Here is a 26218-nt window from a genome sequence, read left to right on the forward strand (position 1 = left end):
GAAAGTAAAGAATACAGTATAGAAAAAGAAAGCGACAAGAAATAGGGCGGCATGTCATGAGAAGCGAGATCGATAGGTCAGTCGTGGTCCGTGAGATTGACTTGTGACTCGGAGCCTTGTGACTTGGTTACAACCCTGAATGACACCGTGACTACGGGGAGATATTTTCAGGATTATTCATTACTTTCGAGATAATGCATAATCGTCTGTTATAATATTTTGATCTGCTCTAGAAACACTACGTAAAATGCGATCCAGAAGACTGAGAGCTATGTCATGGACAGGTGGGCGGATGTCGAAACGATGACGGTTTGGTCATGGCAATTTACAACGTAGCTACGTTATAAATTGCTATGGTTTGGTGGTACAGATAACAACAAAAGGAGTTCGTGTACCACCTGAAAAATTGAACTACAATCTGTATAATTGAACGCTCTCTCATTCGAAGTTTCATGCTGGTGACGTCATATTTTGTGATACGATTGTTGATGTACAATGTTCTTTCCAAGTCTCTACTAGTTGCCGACGATTATCCCTGACGAGTGTCATCCGAAAATACTCGGGTTTATTTTAATATGAATATACTATTCAATGGTACAGATAAGGAAGAACCAAGATTGTAACGACTCGGAAATTTGTGAATTGACGCGAGTTGTTTTCGATTCATTGGTCATTGGACTCTGACCGTCATGATAAGCATTCCGTTGCGACTACGAAGAATGACCATTGGCCACCTGCCATAATATTCGTATATCGTCACCACAGGGTTACCGCATGTTGTGATCCGAGAAAGGGGGTATATTTTACTAGTGACATTAACATACATTGAGATGGGAGGTATATACGGAAAATTGTGATCGGTCGTGGGTTGACTAAATTTAAATATAGAGGTCAACATCGCTAGGCGGTGACTGAAAACCGCGACCACGACTTATTCATGTTTTGTTGCCTGTTTTAAGTAAACCTTCGCGTCAAATGTATAGACAGCCAATTTCCACGTGTCTTTTTGCCGATACTACCATTTTACTGGCCTGTTAAGTCGTCACCACCCACGACAATAAAAGAGGACGATTTGCGAAAAAAAAGAGGACATATGGTATGCCCAGTCTATCAGCACTGGTGTTTATGGTGTCAGAAACAGTTAAGTGAGTAAAATTAGTATATTGTTAATACGAGACATTTAATATCATCCGAACAGAGTCATAAAAAGCAAGTTGAACAAGATTGATTTCGAAAATGGACACAATGGACTCGAGTCACAACACTGACTAAAACCTTTCAGGCTTGACTAGGTGAATTTAAACTTACTTGAGTTAAAACCGGAAAAGTAAAATCGACTCGCGAGTTAGGACCTGACAACTTGGGTACAACCATGGGAAGACAGATGGCAAAAGTAGGTGATCGCACATGACATCGCCTAACTTCCTATCGGTCAAGTAGACATATACAGTAACTACGTCAAGATTTATTTTATTGAAATTGAAAATGAGCAAAAAAAACATTGCACAAACAAAAATCGTCAACCTTAGGTCAACAAGAAAGAGCGAAAAAGGGATTTGACCCACAGTGAGAGCGACGTAGCAAATCCAAAAAATGAATACAACGACATATACTGGCAACATTAATTTACGAGCAAATGTACCAGAAATAGAACTTTCACTTGCCACAGTAAAAAGATAACATAATTGCATAACAAAATCAGTTGAATCTCGAGATCAAGATTCCTCTTACCCACCCGTACGGGGAAATGTCATAACACTATCTCGACAAAGACTGGGCTGTATCCCGTTTGGAACGCAAAATCTTAAGTAGCTCCCTTCTTTTTACCTCTGCCTCCTCCGCAGAGACCGAAGCAGGCTTCGCTCCAATCGTCGTGAAACTAGGGGCCAGTTTCGGTATTTTAACAACGGTCTTCACGTAATCGCCTTGCTGACGTTTCGTCGTGACAGAGTTTGAACTTTTTTCCGACGCAGGCTTGCCGCTCGAACCAGACGGCAAAGATTCCCCAGTCAAATCAAGCGAATCCATAGGCTCAGATATATCTTCATCGTGAACGTTGAAACCCTAAAACAGTAAAGAGACGGACGTGTCATTTCAGGCTCGAAACCAGATAGCGTGACAAGTGGAAGAGACACCAGTGATGTGTCAGGAGCAAAACGTGTCGTGCACAAAGAATTCTATCATAAAGAGAGCGCATCTGGAACGTATTCACCATATGGGTGCCAATATTAGAATTTTTTTCCACTATCTCACCATGTGTTTAATCATATCATAACACAAACACATCCAAAGGAAAATAGCCCATTCAGAGAACAGCGTGTGAAGACTCCGTAGTAGCGCATCATGTGACGGACTCGAATCTTACCGAAATTGGTAGCTTCCGCAATTCATATCGACTTAACTAATGTGACATGCCAAATCGGGCGGTTTTCCAGATTTTTGGTCAAGAATCGTCTCAAAAAACTGAATCACCATCGCTACTATCAGTACAACCCCTTCGTGTAGCAAACCACGGCACAGCATCGGTGCAGTCTTCAATCAAACACGGAACGAAAAAAAGAAGCAAGCAAAAGTGATTTCCCACAACCTCCACATCGGTGGCACCTTTCTCCTGAACGCCGCGACGAAAGCCGGCCGCGACGGTTCCTTGGCTATCTTCCGATTGCTCGTTTTCCGCATCACGAGCCACTCGCTGAATGTGTTCAGATACCTGAGGGCCGATGGGATAATGTCCCCTGGAGGGGCCGATGGGATAATGTCCCCTGGAGGGTTCCAAGCATAACTCGATTTCTTGGCTATCCGCGTTGTAACAGAACACATGCCCTGAACGAAAATTTTCAGTGTCACACCACACATTGATGGTCAACAACAGGGTAATTCTACTTTTTTAGAATACTCGCGGGGTGTATTTATAAGAAATGTCCTGATCAGGTTATCTGTATCAGTTAATCATTGCGTCCTAATCACTCGTTTCAAACTACTCTTGCACTTGAGATGCTGCTGCTACTGATCGAATACTTCAATTGCAATTCACAATGCATGCTTAGATATTCAGTTTTCAGTTTTGGCGTCTGCTTCAAAGAAGAGTTTAGGAAGTCGACAAACAAACGACTGTTTTGACGTCTCTACACCAGGGTTGTAACGACTCGAGTCATGACTCGACTGGAGTCATTTTCTCAAAATACGCAAATGACTCGACTAAATCTGTGTATTGACTCGACTTGGACTCCAGTCAGTGCGCATGACCCGGACCAAGTCACATGACTCGAGTCTCAGATGGGCAAGACCGAAATCTCATTGTAATTTAGAAAAATAGTAAAGTAACCACACTGTTGGTATTTCGCCTGTTGGTGCCGGTACTTGAAAATGCGACCAGAAACTGTTAACGGTGAGGAAAATTAGTATATTTTTAATGCGAACCATTCGATATCACCAAACAGAGTGGTTTCAGCAAGACTTCAACTCCAAACTGAGCAGTCAACACAATGACTCTGACTCCAGTCATAATACCGTGATTCGGACTCGACCCTCTGCCAGCTGACTTGGACTTGACTAGAGTCAAAACTATAAAAGTGAGATTGACTTGTGACTTCGTTACGACCCTGCTCTACAGCCCGCAATTCAGCACGTCAACGTACCTTTCAACAGCGGCAACTTGCAGTGTTGTAGAGGCCTCAATCCGACGTCGACGCGGAATTGCTCAAAAAAGGCCCCGCCGGGTCTGAACAATTCCGGGTGACGAATCGCGTAATCAAACACGGAGAGCCCTGTCACTTTGGCCATGTTTTCAATGGCTTGTAGCGCAGCGGTCAATGCGGCGGCAGTCATTGGCGGTCTGTAATAACGTTGCATGACTGACTAGAACGGAGGCAAGCCCTGTACAACCGTCACTGCACGATGGCTGACTACACTAATCATTACTTCAAATTTTCCGATGATTTGCAACTTGCATCAGAACAATTCCATACCATTGAATAGTGTATTCATATTGAAATGGACCCGCATATTTTCGGCTGACACTCGTCAGGGGTAATCGTCAGCAACTAGTAGAGAATTGTATATTGAAGTTCTGTACCTCCAAGAAGCTCTTCAATTCCGTAACCATGCCTTATGAATTTCACAGAACACACCTCAAGTACCTTGTGATAAAATTTACTAATCTAACACGTAATATTTCTGGTGTACAATAAGAGCAATGTATAATCTGAGGCGGTGAAAGCAGTAAGGTCCAGTAGAGCTAGGAGTAAAACACCGCCAATATTCACCAATTACAGTAGCAATTTTCAAATCCATGTCAAGACTACTTGAAGTAGAAGATACTTATCCAAATGTTACTCGACTAGTTAAAATGGGTAGATTTGGTCGATGGGTCACATGCTTTTAGCATGTAAATTGGAGGTGGACACTTCGAAATCAGAGGGTGCATCTTCATGACTAACTTAAAATGATCAACGAAACCACAAATAGGTAGGCCTACAATTTTCAAAAAATGTACACAGTTACAATGGGCTCTTTTGCCCTGCAGTCCTGAGAATTTCATTCGTAAAAATATTGCAAGCATACCTCAAAAGAATTTTCCACTGAAAAATCAAAAGTGTGAACCGTAAACCGGGGTAACTTTGGACAATTTTTCACAAATTCGCTTTAGATCTTGGAAATGCTAGGGTGCAGGGGCGGCAAGTTTTCTGTTTTTCTGGGGTTATGGAGCGAAGATTACAATTAACTTATCCAAAATCTTCATGGTCATAAATAAGTAAATTATCCGTGTCCAAAATGTAGTTTTTTGTATGTCTTTACAGTCTATTGTGCATGAAACCTCCTAGGTAAGAGGTGACGAGAGCAGTAGCTAAAAATGAAACAAAATAGTACACGTCTGGCCTATTATATTATTTTTACCTAATCCCCCTAAACTAAATTGAGAAAAAAAATTATGTCGTTTATGAAGGCTAATGACCCATTATCCATCCCTTATCTCAATTTCACCTCATGTCTTCCCCAATTGGGACTTATGAATAACATATGGTGATAAGGTTATCCTACTGGGAGCGTCGGTAAACTCTTAGCTTATTACCGTGATTTATTGCTGATTTCAAATATTTTACTTTTCTTTAGAATACGCACTTTCCCTTTCCTATGTCCTCTGATGGTTATATTTTGTCGTTAATTATGCCATATTCAGCGGGCGCATCTTCGAGAGTACGTGATACGTTTTTAAAGAAGCTTCCACCCGCTTACAATCTCTCGGCTTATTGCCTACCCATTTTCTCATATTTTGGCAAACTCTTTATAATAACCTTCTCATTCCATTTTAAAAAGCCATCAGGCAGGTCATAATGAATATAGTTGACGATACACTTTGACACAGATGGAGCAGCCACATTCCAGAGCTTTAAATACCACATTTTCGACTGTTCAAAGTTACCCCGTTCTGATAAAATTCGAGGGGCTAACTTTGGACATCGCATTTTCTCATATAGAGCCTGCTAAGAGTTTTGCTATGGATTAGAGACTACTTAGAGGTATGAGGTATCTACCGCCAAGTTTTGAATCTACGACTCACATGCTATCTATCTTTGGTTGTACTAATTTCAATAACCATCAATTTTGATGAAATCGACCCCCGCCATTAATTTATCGATGTTGGGTCAAGTTTGTCTGCTAGTGAAATGATTCCGCCTTTTATTGAGACGACTTGTGGTACTGTTGCCTCATGAAAAAGAATTGGACATCCAGCGCCCCAGCTGCAATCCGTTTCCATCAATAAACATCCAAATGTTTTACTGCTTAGTGTCAAAAGTTACCAGCAAGTCAAAAGTTATCCCGGGGTAACGTCGAGTAAAAGTGGAAGTAATCAAAACTTTTTAGAGTGCCCAGATTAAGTAGAAGTAGTTCATTTATGACCGCCTCCGTGTATAATAATACAATACACATACCGGTTGTTATTTAAATGTAATCTCCCGCTACTTGGTTTGGTATTTGAAGATTCCGCCATGACATTGGGTTTGCCGCCTTGACCCTCTTCATCCTTGATCTCAACCATCACACGGTCGCCATTTTTTACATTGATCGGAACGCCGCTGCCCATATCAGCCATCACTTTGGGCGGGAAACCCGTCTTCAAGACTTGCCTGAAACGAAGGAAAAACGTTAGCACCTTTCGAACTGGTGTACAATACATCTACTATGGGATGCTACATTCTGGTTTTTACTATGGTCACAGGGTTGGTGAATGCTTTTTCAAGATAGATAGATGGATGGACGATGGACTACATTCCACCAAAGAAATATTCATGTACAAGTTTTGCATTTGGTGATCGATATTTAAAGAGACCTGGTGTCAGTCAGATTACAATCAAAATTCACGAACACCCGACCACCTGATGTAATGGTGATGTAACAGCTGATGGATTGACTGCCCAGGCAATAACAAATCATCTGCCCTATCCTGTAGGTTAGGAATTTATTATAGAGGTATTTGCAAATTAGATGACTCGAAGAACACATTAGCATTAACAGAAATACATTCGAAGAGCTTCCTGGCGGTACAGAACTTCAATATACAATTGAATAGTATATTCATATTGAAATGAACCTGAATATTTTCGGGCTGACACTCGTCAGGGGTAATTGTCAGCAACTAGTAGAGAATTGGAAAGGACATCATATATCAACAATCGTATCATGCTTACCTTGACGGTGGTATCGCGAAATGAGTCTCGACCAAGCCTTGCAACGTATTGTAATCCAATGTTTTGCTCACCGCTAAAATATTCTGCCGTCCGTCGGAAGTAGAAATTCTAATTTTTATGCCACCTGTCGACTGGCATTCTACAGGCTGACTGCTGCGTTTGACAGAGACTAAATACGTACTCCGAGAGGTGGAGCTTTTCGTCGCAATCTTTTTTCTGGGAACTACAGAGGTCTTGCATGACTTTACCGTCGGATTGCTACGCGAAGATTTGGAGGGGTCGGGCGACTTTGAACTCGAACAAGGCCGTTCGCCGAGTAGTTCGGTAAACGAGTTGTCTTGCGCAAAGTTTCTGACGGGCGGTGAAAAAATTTCATCCTCTCGACTGTAGCTTTCGAGTTTGGCGAGTATTTCATCGTGGATTCTGTCTTGTATGTGCGCTGTATCAAACGCATCGTCAGAAAAGTGCTTTTCCGTGATTTTTCTCGACACAGTCACCGGGTCGCTGTTCAACGTCTCATCGCTGTCCCCGTAAAACCACACCACCTGAAATGATGAATATCATCCCTCAAGAGTCTTTAGAAATTGGGGTGTTTGGCCGTGAAGGCTCAGCACGACTTGGTAAGTGGCAACCGTGGTTGAGTGCGTAATGTGCAGTTGTAAACTAGTCTCAAGGTTCCGAGTGACAAGTCAATCATACGTTTTAGTTTTGTTTCGAGTCAAGTAGAGTCATTTTCAATTCACAACCAAGTCAAGTCGAAGTCAGGTTACAAAGGGTCGCCCCGGAGTCATGGCGTTAGGACTCGCGTGCGAGTCCAAGTCAATGTGTTCAGTTTCAAGTTGAAGTCCTGTTCAAACCACTTTTATACGACTCTGCTCGGGTGATATAAAATGCGTTGCATTTTACCCCCACTTTTAACAGTTTCTGATCCGATTTTACAAACATCAGTAGGCTACTGATGGACCAAATACAAATAATGTGGTAACTTGAGGCCGGGTTGTAATGACTCGAGTCCCGATAATTTGGTGACTCTACTTGAACCGAGACAGTTTTTCATATGCGTAACATTATTAGACTCGAACCAAGTCATATGACTCGAGACTATGACGGCCAAGATAGAAATTTCATAGAATAATAGACAGAAAAATAGGGCCAGAAACTAATAGCACCAAGGAAAATTACAATATTATGAATGCGAGCCATTATATAACACTCGAGCAGAGTTGAAAAAAGTGGGTTGAAATGGATTGAACTCAAAACTGAACAGTGAACAGAATGGCCCGGACTCGAGTCTGAACACTATGACTCGGACTCGACCCTCTTCTCACTGACTTGGACTCGGACTTGACTGGGTGGTGAATTGAAAATGACTCGACTTGATTCGAGTCAAAACTATGAAGGTGAGATTGACTTGTTACTTGATTCATTGGCTCATTACAAACCTGGCCTGATGTATTAGATAAGTATCTGGAGATAGATTTTATTAGTAGGGCACAATACTTCAAAAAACATGCCCATAACCCATCACTTTCGGGTAAGCGGTTAAGTCTTGGATCCATGAAATCTAAATCCTCTCAGCTCTGTTGTTCAAGCACCAAATTTGGATCCTCAAGTCACTTTCCCACCTCATCGTCGACCTCTCTCCCGTGTATTTTCAAGTTCAAATCGAAGCGTTTCGGCCGGTTTTCGTACTCCTTGCCGTCCCAGTAGTGCTTCTGTCCGCAGCAGCTCGCCGGGAACACAGCGGGGGTGGCGGTCGCGTCTCCGTTTTCGTAAATCGTCTTGCCGAACTCGTCGACCCTCCTCAGCCTCTCCATTTTACACAACGAGCACGGGAAACGGTACGGCAACAAGCTGCGAGATGACATTTGCGATTACTTTCATCCCCGTGAACCCTTGAATAAGTTTTTGACTTGCATATAGACTCCTTCGTGAAAATCACCGATAATAATAGACCTACTAAAAAGGAAATCAAACCAATTTATCTAAACTAACTTGAGGAAGTCGGCCTTGTTAATATCCGGCTAAGCTGCAATAGATGATTTTACAACGTTACAATAGCGGCAAAAACAACAATATGGAAGGTGACGTAACGGAATACGAATAAAATCTGCAATGCGAAAACTACAAATCATCAGCAGTAATTTTGATTTTTGGTGGTATTATTCTCTTATATTATTATATTATAACTTTACAAATTTTATGCACCTCAAAGCCAAAACACTTAAGATTTTCAGTGGCCTTTCACGGACCATTTGAAAGTAGTCAGGAAAACTACTTCCTTTTTCGACTTTTGGGAGAAGCCTGAGTGAAACTGTCTCATAAAAACTGCATGAAATAAATACTGACTACGGTACTTTGATCAGTTCTGTATATGGTATATTTTCTCAACTTGTGTCAATTTGCGTGTAATCCCATGCATCTGTGTTTGTATCAGACTGTGATTTGAACCACACAGAAGTTCATTTTTAAACAACTCTTAAACAGTATCGATTTGACTTCACATTTTCAAGATATCAATAACACTGGCTCATAACGATACAGTGTCTTGGGAAATACGTAGCCCGATTCCAATTAGAATACGTGTCAAGATTAAGTTAGAATGGGTCGGTGCTGAATTTGTTACTTCCCTCTACAGGGTTTATAATAGTCCAGTGCTCCTATTCAAAGACTACCAAGGACCATAATATTCAATTTTCCCGAAAAAAATGAAAAGATCACGAACATGTTACAAAATGTTATCACATTACAACTTCAACTATCGTATTAAACTGACCAGAGCTACACAGAAAATTTGCGGCATTACATAGCTTACCAGTTACGTTCCGCGTCGTATTTGCACAGCAGTTCGTCCTCGGGAAAGACGTATCTGGCTTCAGTCTTGAGAACAGAGTGAGTTTCTTCGGCGACTTGGAAATGAAAGCCGCCAGGATGGAAGCTTTCTTTTGCTATGTTACACAGGTTCAGCGCATTGCAAATCTGCGAAAATAGCTAAATTTACGATCTTGAAGAATAAAAAATGACAAGGAAAGATTATCAAACATAGAAACATATATTAACACGTTGCTTTTATGAACGTATTTATTGTACATTTGTACTGGTATTTTGTAAATCGGGATCTGATGTCTGACGTGATCACCGGGTTGTAACCAAGGTTCCGAGTCACATGTCAATCTCACTTTTATAGTCTTGTCGAGTCAAGTCGAGTCGTTTTCAATTCACCGCCGAGTCAAATCCGAGACTAAGTCAACTAGTGGAGGGCAGATTCCGAGTCATAGTGTTTTGACTTGTTTTGACTCGAGTCCGAGTGTAAGTCATTATTAGGGCCATTTAAAGTCATTAAAGCCATATTTTTTTCTATGCATCAGTAAGTCGTGAAATCAATTTTAACGCAAAAATCGCGATTATATGGGGTATATTAAGAAAGTTATCAAGTCATATGAAGTCATATTTTCCTGGTTAGGTCATATTTGAGTTATAAAGTCATATTGTTGTATACTTTTAAATAAAAAGTGCCAATTGAAGCAATTACGCACTAAGAAAGTAAGGCAATTTTTGATTGAATGAAGGCAAACTGTAAGGTTAGCCTACATAACATTACAGTCGCAGACCTATGAGGTCACACATTGCATTATGAGGTCATACATTGCATTGTGTTGCTACACAATCTGTTTTACTTCTGTGCACTGAAGTGTGACGTAATTTGAAGTTCAGAGACTTCTACAAGTGAAAGAAATAGTCAACGCATTGGAAGCTGCAGGAGTTATTGTAAAGAGCGTCAAAGATTCAGTGAACGATCCAAAGTTGACGAGTCAGTTAACAGAAATATGTCTCCACTACAACAATATTTCAAACTTGATACTGAAAATGGAAAGTTGTGCGTACACTATCAAAGAGGCTCATGCTGATCTAAATGTTCTCGATTTCGGAAAGGATCTGCTTGAGCTCAAAACTACATTGAGAAGCGATTGCACAAAAACGATGAGAAATGGAGCTACAAAGACATTAAATTTCACCAGCGCTGTATGCAAAATTGCAGAAGTGTCAGCAAACATCAGCGTCTGTGGAGCGCTCATTTTCCTTACTAAAGTCAATTTTACGTCCAAATGGTAACTTTAAAGACTCCAACATTCCACACTACATGAAACTGTACTACAAAAGTTGTTTAAAATAAAAATGGATGAGTATTACTGTTATGTTGTTCATGTTTTACTCGTCAGTCCCATGAGTGACGTTGGTTGCATGCAAAAATACACGATTTTCGCATTAAGTCATATAAAGTCATATTTTCCCAAAATAAAGTCATATAATTGATTTTTTAAGGTCATATAAAAATGGCCCTAGTCATTATGTTCACTGTCAGTTTTCAGTTCAATTCTTGTCCGTCTTAGTCTTTAGTCATAGTTGGTTCAAGTCATGCACATACGCATTTGAAAAAATGACTTGAGTCAAGTCGAGTTACCAAAAGATCACGACTCGAATCATCACAATCCAGCGTGATCGGATGTCATTTGTAAATATTCCAAGAAAAAAATCGATAAAAACGTCCGCGTACCAAGCATCGAAAAATCATCCCGTCTCTCGACAAATCCTTCGTTCTTTTGATAGCGACGTCGGGATGCAAGCCCACAAATCCGCTGCGTTGAAAGATATAAAAGTGCATGTCCGACACCAATTTCGCCGAGACGGTGTGGTGAAGTAAAAACAACTTCTCCATGGCGGAAATCAAGCGACGCAGGTAGCTGTTGAAGAATGTAAAGAATTTTCAAGAACTCCTGCACAGAAGGTTAATGACAGGTGCAACAAAGTAGGCCTACATGAGAAAGCAAAACATTAATATTACAGCTAAGTACTTCCACACCTATAATTTGCCACCTATTACCCAGAGATACATATATCCTCATTGCCAGGCAACATAAATGCTGTTCAGAACAGCTAAACGTAGTTTATGCAAATACTTGTTCAGTACAGTGAAAATTTACAAGCGAGAACGAGATGTGCAAACAGATGCGTTCAAGAAAGACGGCAGGTCAAAACCAACCAAACCAGCAGTATTTGTACAGAGCTCCAGGTAGTCAGACGTACTACTGAAGTGAACGTAGAAGTAAGATTACGGGTAAAAGTTGAAATTGCCGATACTTCACAAAACTACTGCAAGTGTAAATAGAAAAGAGAATAAAACTGCAAATAGGTACAATCTTTGAGAAGATTTCGAGTTTCTGCAGCCACAGGCTGTTTTTTTCACGCGTTCCTCAAGACGATTTCATACATAAAAGTAACGCAAACTTATGACTAAACTGCTGCACAATTTCAACAACGCCAAGTGCCAAAAAGTAGAAGTGAAAGTAGTCTGAAATCACGACCCCCTGACTCTAAGTATTGCAAGTAAGCAAAACTTAATTGAGCCCTCCGAAAAAGTAGAAGTAGAAGAACACCTTTGTGTGATTGCATGAGTAGATTGAAAATTTTGTTTTCCCAGGTACGATCAACACCAGGCTCATTCTCAAAACTCAAAACGAGAGAAGTACCAATTTCAATCGCACACCTGATTTGCAACGGCTTTCCGCCACCAACGTCCAGACTTCCGTCCGCATTAAACTTGAGATACCGCATAGCCACAGTCTCGCCGATGCCCCAAATATTGGGGAGAAGCGTTTGAGGAATGTTCGGCAACGGCCGGCCCACGACCCCCACCAGCGGTACGAAGTGATTGTGCCCGGAGCCGCTCCACGCCACGCACAACGGCATGTTACTCGCGCAGTCTTTGGGTTCCACCATAGAGGGAACAAATATGCCGGTGTAGTCGGCCACATTCTTGATGCCCTGTGAGAAATTCGCACTGGTTTTCGGGCTCTTATCAAGCTCAAACAGACTTCATCAGCTGCATCAACTCAACTCGTGAGGTGGTGCATTAACGAATTACTTCTACTTTTTTGGACTACTCAACACGGTTGTAACCAAGTCACAAGGTTCCGAGTCACAAGTCAATCTCACTTTTATAGTTTTGACTCGAGTCAAGTCGAGTCATTTTCAATTCATCACCGAGTCAAGTCAGCTAGTAGAGTCATAATGCTTTGACTAGAGTCCGAGCCCAAGTTACTGTTCAGGTGTTCAGTTTTCAACTCAATGCGGTTCAACCCACTTTTCTCGACTCTGCTTAAGTGATACAGAATGGCTCGAATTCATAACATAGTAGTTTTCCTAGTCTTAACAGCTTCTAGCCCTATTTTCCCAGTACCACGAGAGATAGACGAAATACTAATAATGTGGTACCTTTACTATTCTTCGAAGTTACGATAGAATGTTTGTCTTGGCCGTCCTAGTCCCGAGTCATATGACTTGGTTAGATTCATGCACAATGACTCGAGTCAATAGAAAAAAGGACTCGAGTCATTACAACCCTGCTACTCAAGTAAATTTTGCTTACTTGCATTAATAAATAAAGCGGTTATGTTTTTGAACCACATCCACTTCTACTTGAGTTTTCATTTTTCTAGGGAAAAAATCACGCGAAGAATACTTACTTTTAACATACTCGAAATGATCTACCTCTACGTCTACTGGAGTGGATATTTACGAAATTACTTCCGCTTGAGCACCAACGATGACTACACTGGCAAAATCTTGATTCCATCCCCGAGACATCGTCTCAAACTCTTCAACCGCCCAGTTTCTCACCTCTAACGAGTCCAGAAGAACGATGGGCCTTTTCAGAACATTTGCCAACGCGAAGATATGGATGTTCCCGAGACCGGGATTCAACCCTTCCGGAGACGTATGGTAAGGATCCGCTTCTTTTATGATAATGGGCCAGTCGTCACGATCGATGAAGTCTTTGAAAAGCTCCTGGAATTTTCAAAGGATTTCAAAGGACTTTTTAAAAATCAATTCGAACAAGCTTCGCCGTTGGACCGTGTTTGAACTTCTTGCCGTAACAACCGCAACGAACAAGTACTCTAGCCTACAGCAATACAACACCCCGTGTACATCAGATCCGGGCTTCTCAAGCTGGGGCGCGCAGACTAGTTTTCAGATCAGGGGTTCACAAAAGGCTAGACCTATAAAACTACATTGTCATTATTTGCAAGATCTGTCCTCACTTTTGACTCCTGATTTTCCGTGCTCACCACAGGTCACTATAGCAAAACCGGCAACACGAACCCTAGCAATTGCGCTGCAACTGGCAATCGGGCTGTGACAAGGGCTGGGTGAAAGTGATGATCGTTTTTAGTCATCAGGAAGCAATTAGGCCATGGGGCTCTACGAGGTCGTGATCACGACTCGACATCAGTAATGGTATTGTGCTTTAGATATCAGCCCCAGCTTCTCAAATCTCCCGGTTAAGGGGTCCACGCAACAAAACATTAGGGGTTTGCGTAAATAAGATAAAGAACCCGTAAATCAGATAATCACCTGGTATTTGTCTAAATTTTTCTGCAAATGATTTTGAAGGTTATCACGCAACGCATGCCAGAAGATTTCCCTGCCCGTCATAGCCCTCGATAAAGCATGAACTAAACAATGGCCATCACCGTCGGCGTGGATGGGAATTAGACGCTCCTCGTCGTCATGGTAACTCCTCAATTTTTCTGTAACATCACAAATGCGTGACCTACTTGCGATGGCGAATGCAAACAATCACGACACCAGACACAGACACAGAACCGCAAAATTACCAAAAAGCCCCTCTAAATATTGAGCGCTTCCCGTTTGGTCCCTGCCGTATCCCGTGATCTCAATGTGTTCCGGGTCAATGAGAAAGGCGCGATGTCCCAACATTCTTCCACAATCTGCCGTACCGCCGTGACCCAGATCTTCGAGAAGTCGTGCACTAAAAAGCGCGAAGACAGTATCAATAATATACAGAAAGGCAGAAGAGTTCAGGAACAGCGCACTTCTACACTTTCGATGTACTCAAGTACATTTCGCGTACTTGCAAGGGAATATGATTTTAGAGCAGTAACCAGTAGTTCTTAACCTTTTTGACCTCGCGGATCGGTAAAACTACAAAACAGTTGTTGCAGACCAATGATTTCACAAAAATCAATATCAAACCTAAATTTAATTGCCACAAATGTATGCAACTCAAATGTAATATTGGAATCTTCATTTAATGCTGACTTTCGATAGCAGCCTAGATAATGATACGTGGTTCTATTGAAGTTTTTTCCAGCGAAGTCCTATTACCTTGATTGTGAGTGTTTGGTATCCTTTTGAAAGAAATGCTACTTTCCTGTTTTGCCTCTATTATACGGTCAAGTGTCGTTTAATTGCACTGTCGGAATTTAATGAAGTTTGTTGAAAGGTATTCGTAATTTTCACATTCAACTTCTTAGAGTTGTAGACTACTTTTAAACAGGTTCATAAAACACTTGCAACATCGCGACGCGAACCCAAAGTAGACCGCGAACTCTCTATTACGACACCCTGCACAAAAATCCGTTTCCAACTTTCAAGTCAATATAAAATTTAACTTATTTCACTGATTAATAAGCAAGCATCCAACATCTTGCGTTTTGAAATTGAGATATAATATAATCTCTATTTAACACCTCTAATCGAATATATTCGGCTAACCAGCACCGGTCAGTCGGGTGAGAACCACTGATTTGGAGTATTATAATCCAACTTCACAGTTTTCAGTTTTTTAGGCAAAACTAGGCCCATTATATCTACTTTTGTACCGACTTAGGAACTGCTACTCCAACCAGAGCACAAATTTATGACACAATTCCTACTCGAGTATCTGCCATGACCACGTCAGACACAATCTCATTCCACCTCTGAGACATTGCATCTCTCAAACTCTTCTTACTTATACTTCAGTTTTTAGACAATAGTAGACCTATAACATTTACTATTTTACTGACTTGGAAACCGCATTTTTCACTCAAACATAGTAAACAGTCGTGCCGTTACTTCTACTTTCCCTAGAGCACCAACGATGACTGCTTTGACCACTTATGTAGAAGAGAGGTCCACGAGATATCAAAATACCATGGTTCAATTCTTCAATGCCAGCACAATATTTTAGTTGGACACTTCCGAATTACTTTTAGACTGAGGTCTTACTTTCCTTCTTTGTCCATTCCATATCTTGTCAACAATGGCGACAGCAGCTTGCACTGATAATTGGAAATGCCGTGCACTTCGATCAAGTCAGATCCCTTCTTCAACCCTTGCGCACTGCGCACCATCGTTTTTAGCTAGGCACACAAGGGAAAAATATGTAATCGCAGCACCATAAAAATATCACAACAATTTCACCATCTCCAAGAGCGCTTCGTCGGGCTCTGTGACTATATTCACATCGCGCAGATGGGCTTTCAAATGGGTCTGACCACAGTTGGAACATTCGATAACGGCTTTGTGAATTGAAAAGTAAAGTTTTTTCTGAAAGGTTTGAAAATGCTTGTCATTGTATTAACCATTACTCATATTTGATACACAATACGTGAATTGAAGTCGAGTGGCATTATGCTCACACTACTAAAATTGCTTACTTGGCAGCTTTCATCCGGGCATAGTCCACAGTAAACAGCAACATCCACAGACATACTCGCCAATCTCCAAATATATCATAAAACATACAATATTACTAAAAAAATTCTGCAAATTGCAAACATTCACCATAAGCTGCCCTGTAGCATTCTCCATAAAACAATAACATGTAAAATGTGAATCGGCTGGTGAAAGGTAAGCAAATAAATGATCCATATCATCTTTGCACGGTGTACAGTAGTCATGGCAATGAATTCAACTTTTTGTATGTTATTCCCACACGCATGTGTATATTCCTACATATCGCAAAAGGACAGGTTAACTTTCCCATCGACTACATCATGAGTTATGCGATAACATTAACATACAACAAGCACAGTTGATGATAAGACGGACAATACTAGCCAAGTTCATGATTTTGTTGCAATAAGAAATCAGAGCTGATGTCAAAGTCACTATATACCTACATTACAAAATTGGCAATACATATATGTGAAGATTTGAATTGTCATTTAATTTCAAATGGCATACAAAATATCAGAAAACTGTACTTCAAATCAGATATTTCACAGCAGAACATAAACATGGTCAAAACTATACGAAAGACGCTATACTGACCACGACCAGTTACTAAAAAGACCAACATCGACTTATTTTCGTTCAGTTAAGATTCAAAATTTCATTCCTCAACACCAATACACAACTCTACCGTATATCCAATGCATACGGCATACCAATTCCCAAGGACTAATATGATTGATAGCAAAATTCACACCCATGAAAGAGTACAGGTAAAATTGCAGTGTGCTACCCTTGCATTACAAGGATGAATATGATGATTGTATGCATTTGTTTGATTTGAAGAGGTTCTATTACCTAATAGTCTTGCTGATATTAGAATATCCGATACCGACAGCGGTCATTAATACTTTGTCTCCGCCCATTTTTCCACCTATCTCATCGGGATCATACGATTTCGGTTCGAGCTTGAAAACCACTTGAAAAAAGCGTTTCAGATGTCTCAAAAATTCAATTGTGTAGTCAGTTAGTGGCCCTGTAACAATTTTAGATACGTCGGGATCACATAAAACCATCAACAGGGCGGCTAACGGCTGGTTTACAGCGTCCACACATCCTCCTTTGTAAATTTCCTGCAACAGTCTGTTAGCCGTGATATTACCCAAGTCATCTGCGTTGATAGGATCACCTTGACCTTTCGGATTCGAGGCGTCTTCAGCAGCAAGGACAACACCGTTGGTAGTTTCCGCAGTTAGCACAAGCCCAAATCCTGGAGACTTGCCGGCATTGTTGCCTTTCATGTGGTCTGAGTGGATGTAAATGTCAGGAATGTAGGAATTTAAAACAGATCTCGCCGATTCGATTATTCTGTTGGGAATCTGTGGAGACACTCTGGAAGCAAACGCAGTGCCGCGTATCTTTTTTATCTTTCCCTGATCGAAGAACTGTAGAGGCCGCAATTTCTTAGGATTCGGACAAGAGAATACAACTTCCCCTTCACCGTCGGGTGCAAAACCTCGCTTCACAATCTTCAACTCTAAATCATTGATGATTCCAAACATTCGCATCAAAGGTAACGATGTCATGCGATAATAATCGACAGACGGGTCCACGCGATTGTTTGTTACACCGCGCAACGTCGCGGTCAACCGCTCTTTACAAAACGGTGCAAGGCAGAAAAGTACTTCTAGTAAATACCCGATTGATCTGTCCGGGTTACAGGTGTGATCTATAGTTCCACCTGTTAGTATCCCGGGTTTGAAATACAGGGATGTACCAGTGACATTGATTTTCATCGTAGTACCATTCGTTAGCTTGTCGAGAAGTTTCAAGAGATTGGCTTCGTATTCGTTTAGCCCGGGATTCTCCTCGCCATCTCGGATAGCTGTTATGTTCACGGGCTTTCCGCTCAGGATGGACAGAACCAGACGTTGTCTCAGGAAGTTGGAGCCGACGAAATCGAGCATTTTCTCAACTTGAATAAAAGAACAACGAACCAGCTGAATGATGAGTACGAACTGCGAATGAAGCAAACCGGTAATGCGGTACAGCAAAATGACTTGTGTTCCTGACAGAAAATGCTTAGCTCATGAATGAAATTGGCGCATCATGAAACTAAAAATGGTTCAGTCGTACTAGAACGAAATATTCACATCGGAAAAATAATTTCCGGTTAGGTTTTGTTTGGAAAGGATCGAGAATGTAGGATTTGGAGATATAAATGAGATATTATTGAATGTATTGTCCTTAATAGAGGCAATAACGCTATCGAAAAATTATTTCATCGAATACATTCAAAGAATCATTAAAATAAAAGTTCCGATGACAAAATCATTGTTCGGCAGAATCATCATAATAATTGTCATTGTCATTGTTAAGCTTTTCGATTCATAATCGACCGCAATACAGTGTAAAGAAAGAAAGGAGTATATATGACTTTGGGAAGTCATCCGATCAAACAAAGTCCTACTTGTGTTTTTATTTATTAATGAACTGCAGGGAAGTTGAGCGTAGAGGTCATGACGATTCCGTGTCGGCGGTCTATCTGGGCTCCTCTTCCCTCGTCGCTGTTCTTACGGCGACAAAAAAGCCCAGAAAAAGAGCCGCGGAATAACATCGAAAGAGAACTGTGACATCGAACACTAGGTTGAGGCAATGATATATATATACATTGGTTGAGGTGAATGCCAACCGCAGCTGGTCGTTCGGCATCCACCTATCTGTTCATTACATCGCATTGTACAATGTGTGGTACAAGTAAGCCATACGACATCCAAGTCGAAATACAAGCAATCACTACTAAATAAATGCTAGTCTATCCTCAAGATTACCGGACCACGACCTGACCTATCGATCTCGTCTTCCATGACATGCTCACTTGCTTTTTTTTATTCTATCTTCTTTTACTTTTCATTCAGTGTGCATGCCTCCTGTTTACATCACCTAGGCCAAGGTGGGTGTCTGATTCCATAGACGACTCCATGTCGCTTCGACACCTTCCTATCTTTTATTGTATCGCATTTTTGTGGTGTATTGAACTGAAAAAATTGCTAATAAACCAATGATGATAGTCCGGGTCCGAATCCGTTATTTAGAAATCACCGAGCTCTCTCGAAATATTTGTTGTCGTTGCGAGGCGAAAGTTGCGTAGGGATCGTCGGTATTCCCGCGGCGTATGATCGGCGTTCGAGGTTCGATAATGTGGCCTTGAGGCTTTGCCGTAATTTCAATGCAGTAAGATGTGCTGCGGCGATAGGAAGTCTCGCATCCATCCCGGAAATCCACCAGTTCCATTCGTACGGGTGAATGGATTAACCAAGCCTTTGCATTACCTGCAGGTAAGCGGAAATAGTTTTGTTATTAATTTCTGCCATCACGCAGTGAACCATTTCCAATCCATATTTCGCGCTGTATTTGTTGTAAAGTTGTATATTAGGTGAAGCAAATGAATGATGCACTGTTGCATTATGTACCAAGTTTGAAAATTCCGTCACTGAAGAAATTGAACCAACTAATAGACAAAGGAGGCCCATGCCTTAAGTTTTCATATTTTACACAACATTATTGCTCCTCGCCAGCACCATAGACCACATCCTAAAATATGCTAATCTTGAAGCTGACGATCGACAAGCTACTGTCAGGGTCAGCTGTCACACAGAGTGAAACCACCCCCACCCCCAAAATAAGAATTGCCTTCAATTTCAATGTAGAATCCCAAATCTCCTTCTGTGGGGCGAATTATTCAGTGTTTTTTGCCGCATTATAATTTATATTTTCTCAATTAGTGTGACAGGTGACAGTACAGCTTTCACTTTAAACCAGTTTTATGAAATTTTGTGCCCGGGCTATGAGATTTCCAAACACAATCATGAAAAATGAATGTTGATCATCCTCAATATTGCGCAAAGGCTTCTAAATATACTTACATTATGACATCCAATTATGTATTCATTAATAACTAATTAGGCAGGCTCGTCATTGTGCCGATTTTGGCAAGTTTCGATTGGTTGCTGTAACAACTAATATTATCGCTAATTATCAACTTTATGGTCCGGAACTGTCATACCCTGAATTGTGGGAAAATCCATTATGCAATCGATGTATGTGAATACTAAATATGGTTTGTTAACTGAAGCAGATTGTTGCAGGTTGGTGTTCTTGTTTTCGAGTAACAAATAAATAGCTCGACTCACTTAGGTGGTATTAATTGATCAGTTGATCACCAATGCGACAAGATTATCATTCACTTTGTCATTTTTTGTTTGGTTTTAGGAACTGAAAAATATACCTGTCAGTCACTCTGTCATTCTTGGATAATAGATTCTGTCACAGAGCGTCACAGACCCCATAATTCTCGTAAGGGTAGGTTAATTAAGTTAGACTTACATTCCAGACCTGTCAATTGCCAAATTCTCCAGCATGCATTCTTCATGACTGTTAATATTGACACCATTGATGTTCTTTTTCCAGGTAATTGCTTGGATCATTCTTTTTATTTTTGGACTTGTCTATTTCGGGGTTATTGCAATTGCGATCTCGGATCCATGGAAACCAGCGGCATATGTGGTAGGTAGTCAATTTTCATGTTACCCTTTCCACATTCACCGTTATTTAGATGAATATATCTTGTTTTCAGATTGTCGGATTGCTGTTTATTGTCCACATGGTGACACATGCGATTGCTACGGTCATAAACCCGGCTGACGAAAATGCCAGGTTACAGATCGAAAGCAATCACCAAGTTCCTGCCTTCGACAGAACGAAACACGAGCATGTGATCGAAAACGAGTACTGCAATCTTTGCGAGACATACGTGTAAGTTACAGTGTGAATGATCGTATTTTTTTGAACTCGGGACTTTGACAATGCTGCATTCTGTTTAGGAAGAAGACTAGCAAACATTGTAGAGCTTGCAACAAATGTGTTGCCGATTTCGATCATCATTGCTTATGGCTTAATAATTGTGTTGGCGGCATAAATTACAAGTGAGTATCTGCTGTAGATTTTGTCTGTACAGTTGAAGTTTAATTTATTATGCTGTTGTCTAGTGGTTCCCACATGTTGATTTTTGTTTATCGCCACACCACTGCTTGGTCAAGAATCTTTTTCTATACAAGATCGATCAAGATGCATTTTATAATTTACATTATATCATTCATTTGCAACTATAGTAGGGCCAACTAAATGAGGTGGTTGACTTGCATTCCTTACGGCCAGAACCGCAGTCTCTTGCACCGATGATGGTGGATTACGCAACTGCACAAACTCCAAACTCTACCAACTTTCAAGCTATTTGCTAGGTTACAGGATACAGAGCAGTGTCTTTCTCACGAGAGGCTGTGGATTTCACTAGTAAAATTTGTAATCTGCTCATATTCTATAGCCATGAACCTACGTCCTACATACATACATATGTGTGGTCTGAAAAATCTTTTACGTCAAAATCCTCTTCCAGATTTGTGTTCCAAATCATTATTTGTTGTCATGTGCAATTTCAAATCTGGTAAGGGCTCGAATCTGCATCTAAAATAAGCATGAAATAAATTCATGATCCAAATCCCAGTTTTTTAAAATCGTTAATCGCGATCCAACCAATACCTTCAAAGCCTTGTTATCAAATCATAATCGAAAAGTAATGTTCATCTCTGCTGTTTACAATGAAGTGAATTTCGTATTGATACGGGCATCGTTGTCTGTAACATGAATATGTTTCATGTTCTGAAACTGTGATGAGATCTTATTATGTTGTGAGGTTTTCCCTTGGGTATTTCATGTCTTTGCACGCTCCCTGCCACACACTGTTATCGTTTCATTTTCTCTCATCAAGTATAGAGTTAAGACTACGTACATTGTTTTTTCCAATTGTGGTTTCCTTACTTGAGGTCGCTATTAGGTATGGCTGGTGTAAGTAATGAATTTCTGTGATTCGAATTTTTGCACCACAATTCAGATACTTTTTCGCAACGATTACTTCTGCATTTCTCGGTACGTTAACAATGGAGGCTTTGACTCTTTTCGTATTCATTAATTCCTTCATCGAATTCAATATGTTGGATAAAGGTAATGTCGCTGATGTATTTTTCAACGTATAGCTTTATTATCAATTCGTATGCGCCTGTTTCAGACGTGTGGTGGAGATACGCTGCTCTCGAAGTTTTTCAAGCCATTTTAGCCATCTTAATAGTACTGTATCTGCTGGCTTCGGTACTTCTCGGACAGCTGGTGTTTTTTCACGTTTATTTATGTGAGTATCATGTCGATATTGAAATAAGCTAGTTGTATATTTGAATTACGTTGATTGATTGATTAAAATATTGTAGAACACAGTGCAAGGAGTCATGTAGTGCCAATTAATGTAAACGGTAGACATGTATTAATAAAAGGTCTGCCGTTTCCATGTTTTGGCTTGTCAATCGAGATTTGTGTTGTTTGATAATGAAAATCACATTCTAATCACTGGGCACAAACTACAGTCAATATACTGAGACTGATATCGGAAGCTGATTTTCTGTAGATCGAATAGTAAACACGGAAACTTACATTTGTCACAGCCGGTCGATCTTTGTGACTCATCGACTGGTTGGTGTATTTTTGGTGACGCTACTCATGGTTTATTGCAGACGGTAAGAAGATGACAACGTACGAATACATACAGCACCGCAGGTCAAAGGAAGAAAGCCATACCGGTAATAACGCAAATAACAACCCCAGCGTCGCCGAGGAGGAAGAGACCGCGTGTGCCCCGCCTCCTACAGCAGCGGAAGTCCCGGTAGCGGACCGGGCCCGATTTTCGGTGGAAAGTGACACGGATCAGACGACGGTACCTGTTGTGAAATTAGGGACTGCTGACGAGGTGGAGGCTCGGTTTACGAATGCAGCGTTTTCCAATGACGAGTTGCGGAATACAAACGGCAACTCTAACGCGCCGCGCCGATTGGTTGTCTCGGATGACATCCCCAGCGTCGCGTCTTCTCTCGGGGAGCTGACCGCTTGGAATAAGGTGGGTATGTGTCTGTCGTGACGGTTTCCTTGTTCTTTCAAAACGATGCGTATTTTAGCGAAGTCATGTGGGAAGTATGGTTTGAAACGATCACAGTTGGTAGTAGCAAGCACTGTGGATTTCTACTCGGTTATGTGGAGAAGTAGCAATGTCCAAAACGTGTCATAGCTACTTCAGTGGAGGTGGAAAGTGGAAGGACTGGAAAGTGCTACAAAAAGTAGATTCGGGAGAGGGGTCGCGTACTTCTAGCTGTCGATCGGCGGTGTGGCTACTATCAAAATTGCAAGATCATCTTTGCGACTAACGCAAAATATTTAGTCACACCACGAATAGGTGCAATCTTCGAAAATACGTGACAATTTATCTTGTAAAAGTGTAGGAAACTACATTCTTTCCAAAATCTAAAAGGTAAAAGACTAAAGTAAGTAGATTTTCCTAAAAAAAACTGTTCATGTAGAACGGCAAGCAGTCTTCTGAGTGGGTAACGCTGCAAATAATCACAATCTACTTGAGCACTTTGTAAAAGTAGAAGCACTATGCTCGTGACCGCCTATATATGCCAGCGGCAGTACTGTTTTGTCTCTTAAAAATGTAGGCTCTGCCGCGTCAGGTGGCTGGGCAGAATTATATCGCCGTGAAAATAGTAACAAATCAGCTACTACACTGTGGGACATTCGTTGAATCCGTAAGATGGCTCTTGAACCTGAATCCTCGGGACTAGCGTGAAGGGGTCGGTAACATGCCGGAGTTGAAGCCACAACTACACCATAAAACTAGGTATAAGATCTCTCCTCATTTTTGACTAGGCCTGGTGAATGTTGCGACCGTTTTTTTGTCATCGACTTCCCAAATGCAAAACATTGTGCAAGTATTATAAATTTTCAGCTGTCTGCTCAATCATCGATGAAAGTGTAGGGTTCGACGCCAAAATGAACAAATTTTTTGCAGGAACCCGGTACAATCCGGGGAAATTCACCTAGCCGCCTCGCGGTCAACGGCGACTATCTCCGGCATAGACTGCAGGACGACGCCCTCCGCAAATCCTCCCCGGTCCCAGACGGCAAGCGCCGGCATTCGAAGAGGAAAAGGTCCCACAAGAAATTGACCGCGGCCGACGACGGCCCGTCCCGCCCGCTGCCGATGCTTCCGGAAAATTCGAACCCCCCGCAACCGGGCGGGCACTTCGGGCGGAAGACGGTGCTGCCCCCGCTGCGAAAGTCCGCAGACTGGGTGTCGAGCGCCGAGGATCTCCGCAGTAATTATTCGTCGCGCCGTAAACTGCCTTCGCTGACGCCGAGCAGTTCGGTGAACTCGTTTGCTAGCTACGCTTCTGGAAGCGTTTCTACAAGGCCGTCCGAATTGTATTATCCCAATTGACCGCTTTATAGTTTTCTGCTATTGTGTTCACGAAATTAGTATTGCACAACGCGCGAAACTCCCCAAAAGCATAACACTTCCCAGTTACGACTTTCTGGACAAAATTCGGGTACCGGGGCTTTGAGTCGTGTATTCGAGTACGAGTATCACTCGTTATGACGTCATAACTGTATCAAAAATGTGCAAAGTTGATATACATAACCTTTAATGCTACCACAAAGAATGTAACTCCAGTACTACGTAACGTTGAAGGTAATTTTCTATTTTTCAACCATCTCTATTTCATTGCGCTTTGTGACAATGCTGTGGGCTGATCGCAACTTTACATATAAGCCATATCCACCGACGTGTGTAGCTTTGTACTGTACAATGAAAAATACTATCAAAACTATAACTTTAGTTGATAAATTATTGCTGGCGGGTGACGTGGAGCGCATAATTTCGGTACTCTAAAGATTCATCTCAACACACGACTCGAATTATTGGGATTACAACTCGACGAAATATTCTGCTAATTAGTGTTGGATAATGCACGAATCACTCTACAGAAGCATAATGATAATTATTGTCCAAGGCCGATGTGAAATATGACACATTGCGGCAAAACACTTTTAGTCTTATTTCATCCTTGAGACTTTACAGAGTACGTAAAATCGAGACACTCAGCACAATTACACACTACTTATACTTGATATCCCTGCTTTGATGATTGATTACCGTGTATAACTTGATTGTAAGGGTACGAAGACAAAACAAAATGGAAACGCACTTACCCGTCGTAACACAGTGTTTGAATACAGTTGAAGCATCGAATGACTTTTGCGTAAACGATTTCAACGATCGCGCACATTTCCCGACAGTTATTTTTTCGTTCCTCATACAATAACTACATGCAACACCAGAATGGAAACGGTGTGATTGGCTCTTCTGGCGAGCAAAACTTGACTTATGCATCAGTCTGCAGTGCTTGTGTGTATGGATCCAAGCTGTTGTCATTTGTCGCCTTTATCAAATTCCGCTCGATAACCCCTCGTTGCTTTAGTTGTTGAATCATCGAACAGTTTGGATGAATAACTGTGTCACTGTGATCGGTGATAAAGCTTTGCACTATGTTGACGCATGGGGAATAGAACATTGCAATAATATTTTGTTTACGGTAGAATTCTCACTGTGTGCCCTTCTGCTTCACTATAAGCCGAAACCTCATTCAAACCCAGGGCACTGCAATGGGAAATTGACTAATGAACTTCACATTTTTTTCTATCGTTTCTGAACGATGTATGCCATTACAAAGTGAAGTGAACTAGGTTATAAACTAAAAGCTGTTAATGTTAATTTTTGTGATGAATTTCGCATTATACATCTCTATTTCGTGACCAGGAATATGCAGCGAAACATGTTTTCAAAAGGAATATCACTATTTTATGTACGAAAATGGACAATATTTTGGGTATAGCGGTACCAACATTGGCTCAGTCACAGATATATCGGCCAAACTCCACTTCCACTTTTGGCGGACAATTGATTAGTCTCACATCACCATTTCCTAATTAGTATTAAATCTTGTGAATCAGTACACTTAAACATTCAAATTTATTCTGTCCTAATAGAGCAAAGTTATGTTGAAGCTAAT

General features: G+C 41.1%; 4 protein-coding genes across 5 annotated transcripts in view; 2 read left to right on the top strand and 2 right to left on the bottom strand.

The window, feature by feature from the left end:
• LOC145457678 (ATP-dependent DNA helicase Q4-like) overlaps nt 1-26218 on the top strand; it is a 195643-nt gene that overhangs the window by 96581 nt on the left and 72844 nt on the right. The gene's annotated exons all lie outside the window — the stretch shown is intronic.
• Nucleotides 1455-16306, bottom strand: LOC145457680 (deubiquitinating protein VCPIP1-like). Of its 2 annotated transcripts, none has more exons than XM_080335938.1 (15): nt 16193-16306; nt 15957-16082; nt 15762-15895; nt 14366-14520; nt 14103-14278; nt 13368-13535; nt 12235-12512; nt 11245-11431; nt 9505-9668; nt 8315-8543; nt 6690-7234; nt 5934-6128; nt 3639-3835; nt 2605-2823; nt 1455-2064 (listed from the first exon to the last, which is right to left on the bottom strand). In XM_080335938.1, exons 1-15 carry the CDS (start codon nt 16244-16246, stop codon nt 2045-2047), a joined length of 2847 nt encoding a protein of 948 aa, XP_080192064.1. In that variant the 5' UTR covers nt 16247-16306; the 3' UTR covers nt 1455-2044. The 2 variants fall into 2 exon arrangements, with proteins under 2 accessions (XP_080192064.1, XP_080192063.1); XM_080335937.1 differs by having other exon boundaries at nt 2588-2823.
• Nucleotides 16297-18293, bottom strand: LOC145457712 (RNA 3'-terminal phosphate cyclase-like protein). The gene has a single exon (XM_080335986.1). It carries the CDS (start codon nt 18173-18175, stop codon nt 17063-17065), a length of 1113 nt encoding a protein of 370 aa, XP_080192112.1. The 5' UTR covers nt 18176-18293; the 3' UTR covers nt 16297-17062.
• LOC145457701 (uncharacterized) lies at nt 19324-24950 on the top strand. Its single transcript, XM_080335974.1, has 8 exons — nt 19324-19546; nt 20679-20774; nt 20845-21023; nt 21092-21193; nt 22159-22268; nt 22333-22452; nt 22829-23208; nt 24157-24950. Exons 1-8 carry the CDS (start codon nt 19448-19450, stop codon nt 24583-24585), a joined length of 1515 nt encoding a protein of 504 aa, XP_080192100.1. The 5' UTR covers nt 19324-19447; the 3' UTR covers nt 24586-24950.

Source organism: Botryllus schlosseri, chromosome 15, assembly GCF_051294905.1.
Source record: "Botryllus schlosseri isolate E-star chromosome 15, Bs_hap1, whole genome shotgun sequence".
NCBI classification, from domain to species: domain Eukaryota; kingdom Metazoa; phylum Chordata; class Ascidiacea; order Stolidobranchia; family Styelidae; genus Botryllus; species Botryllus schlosseri.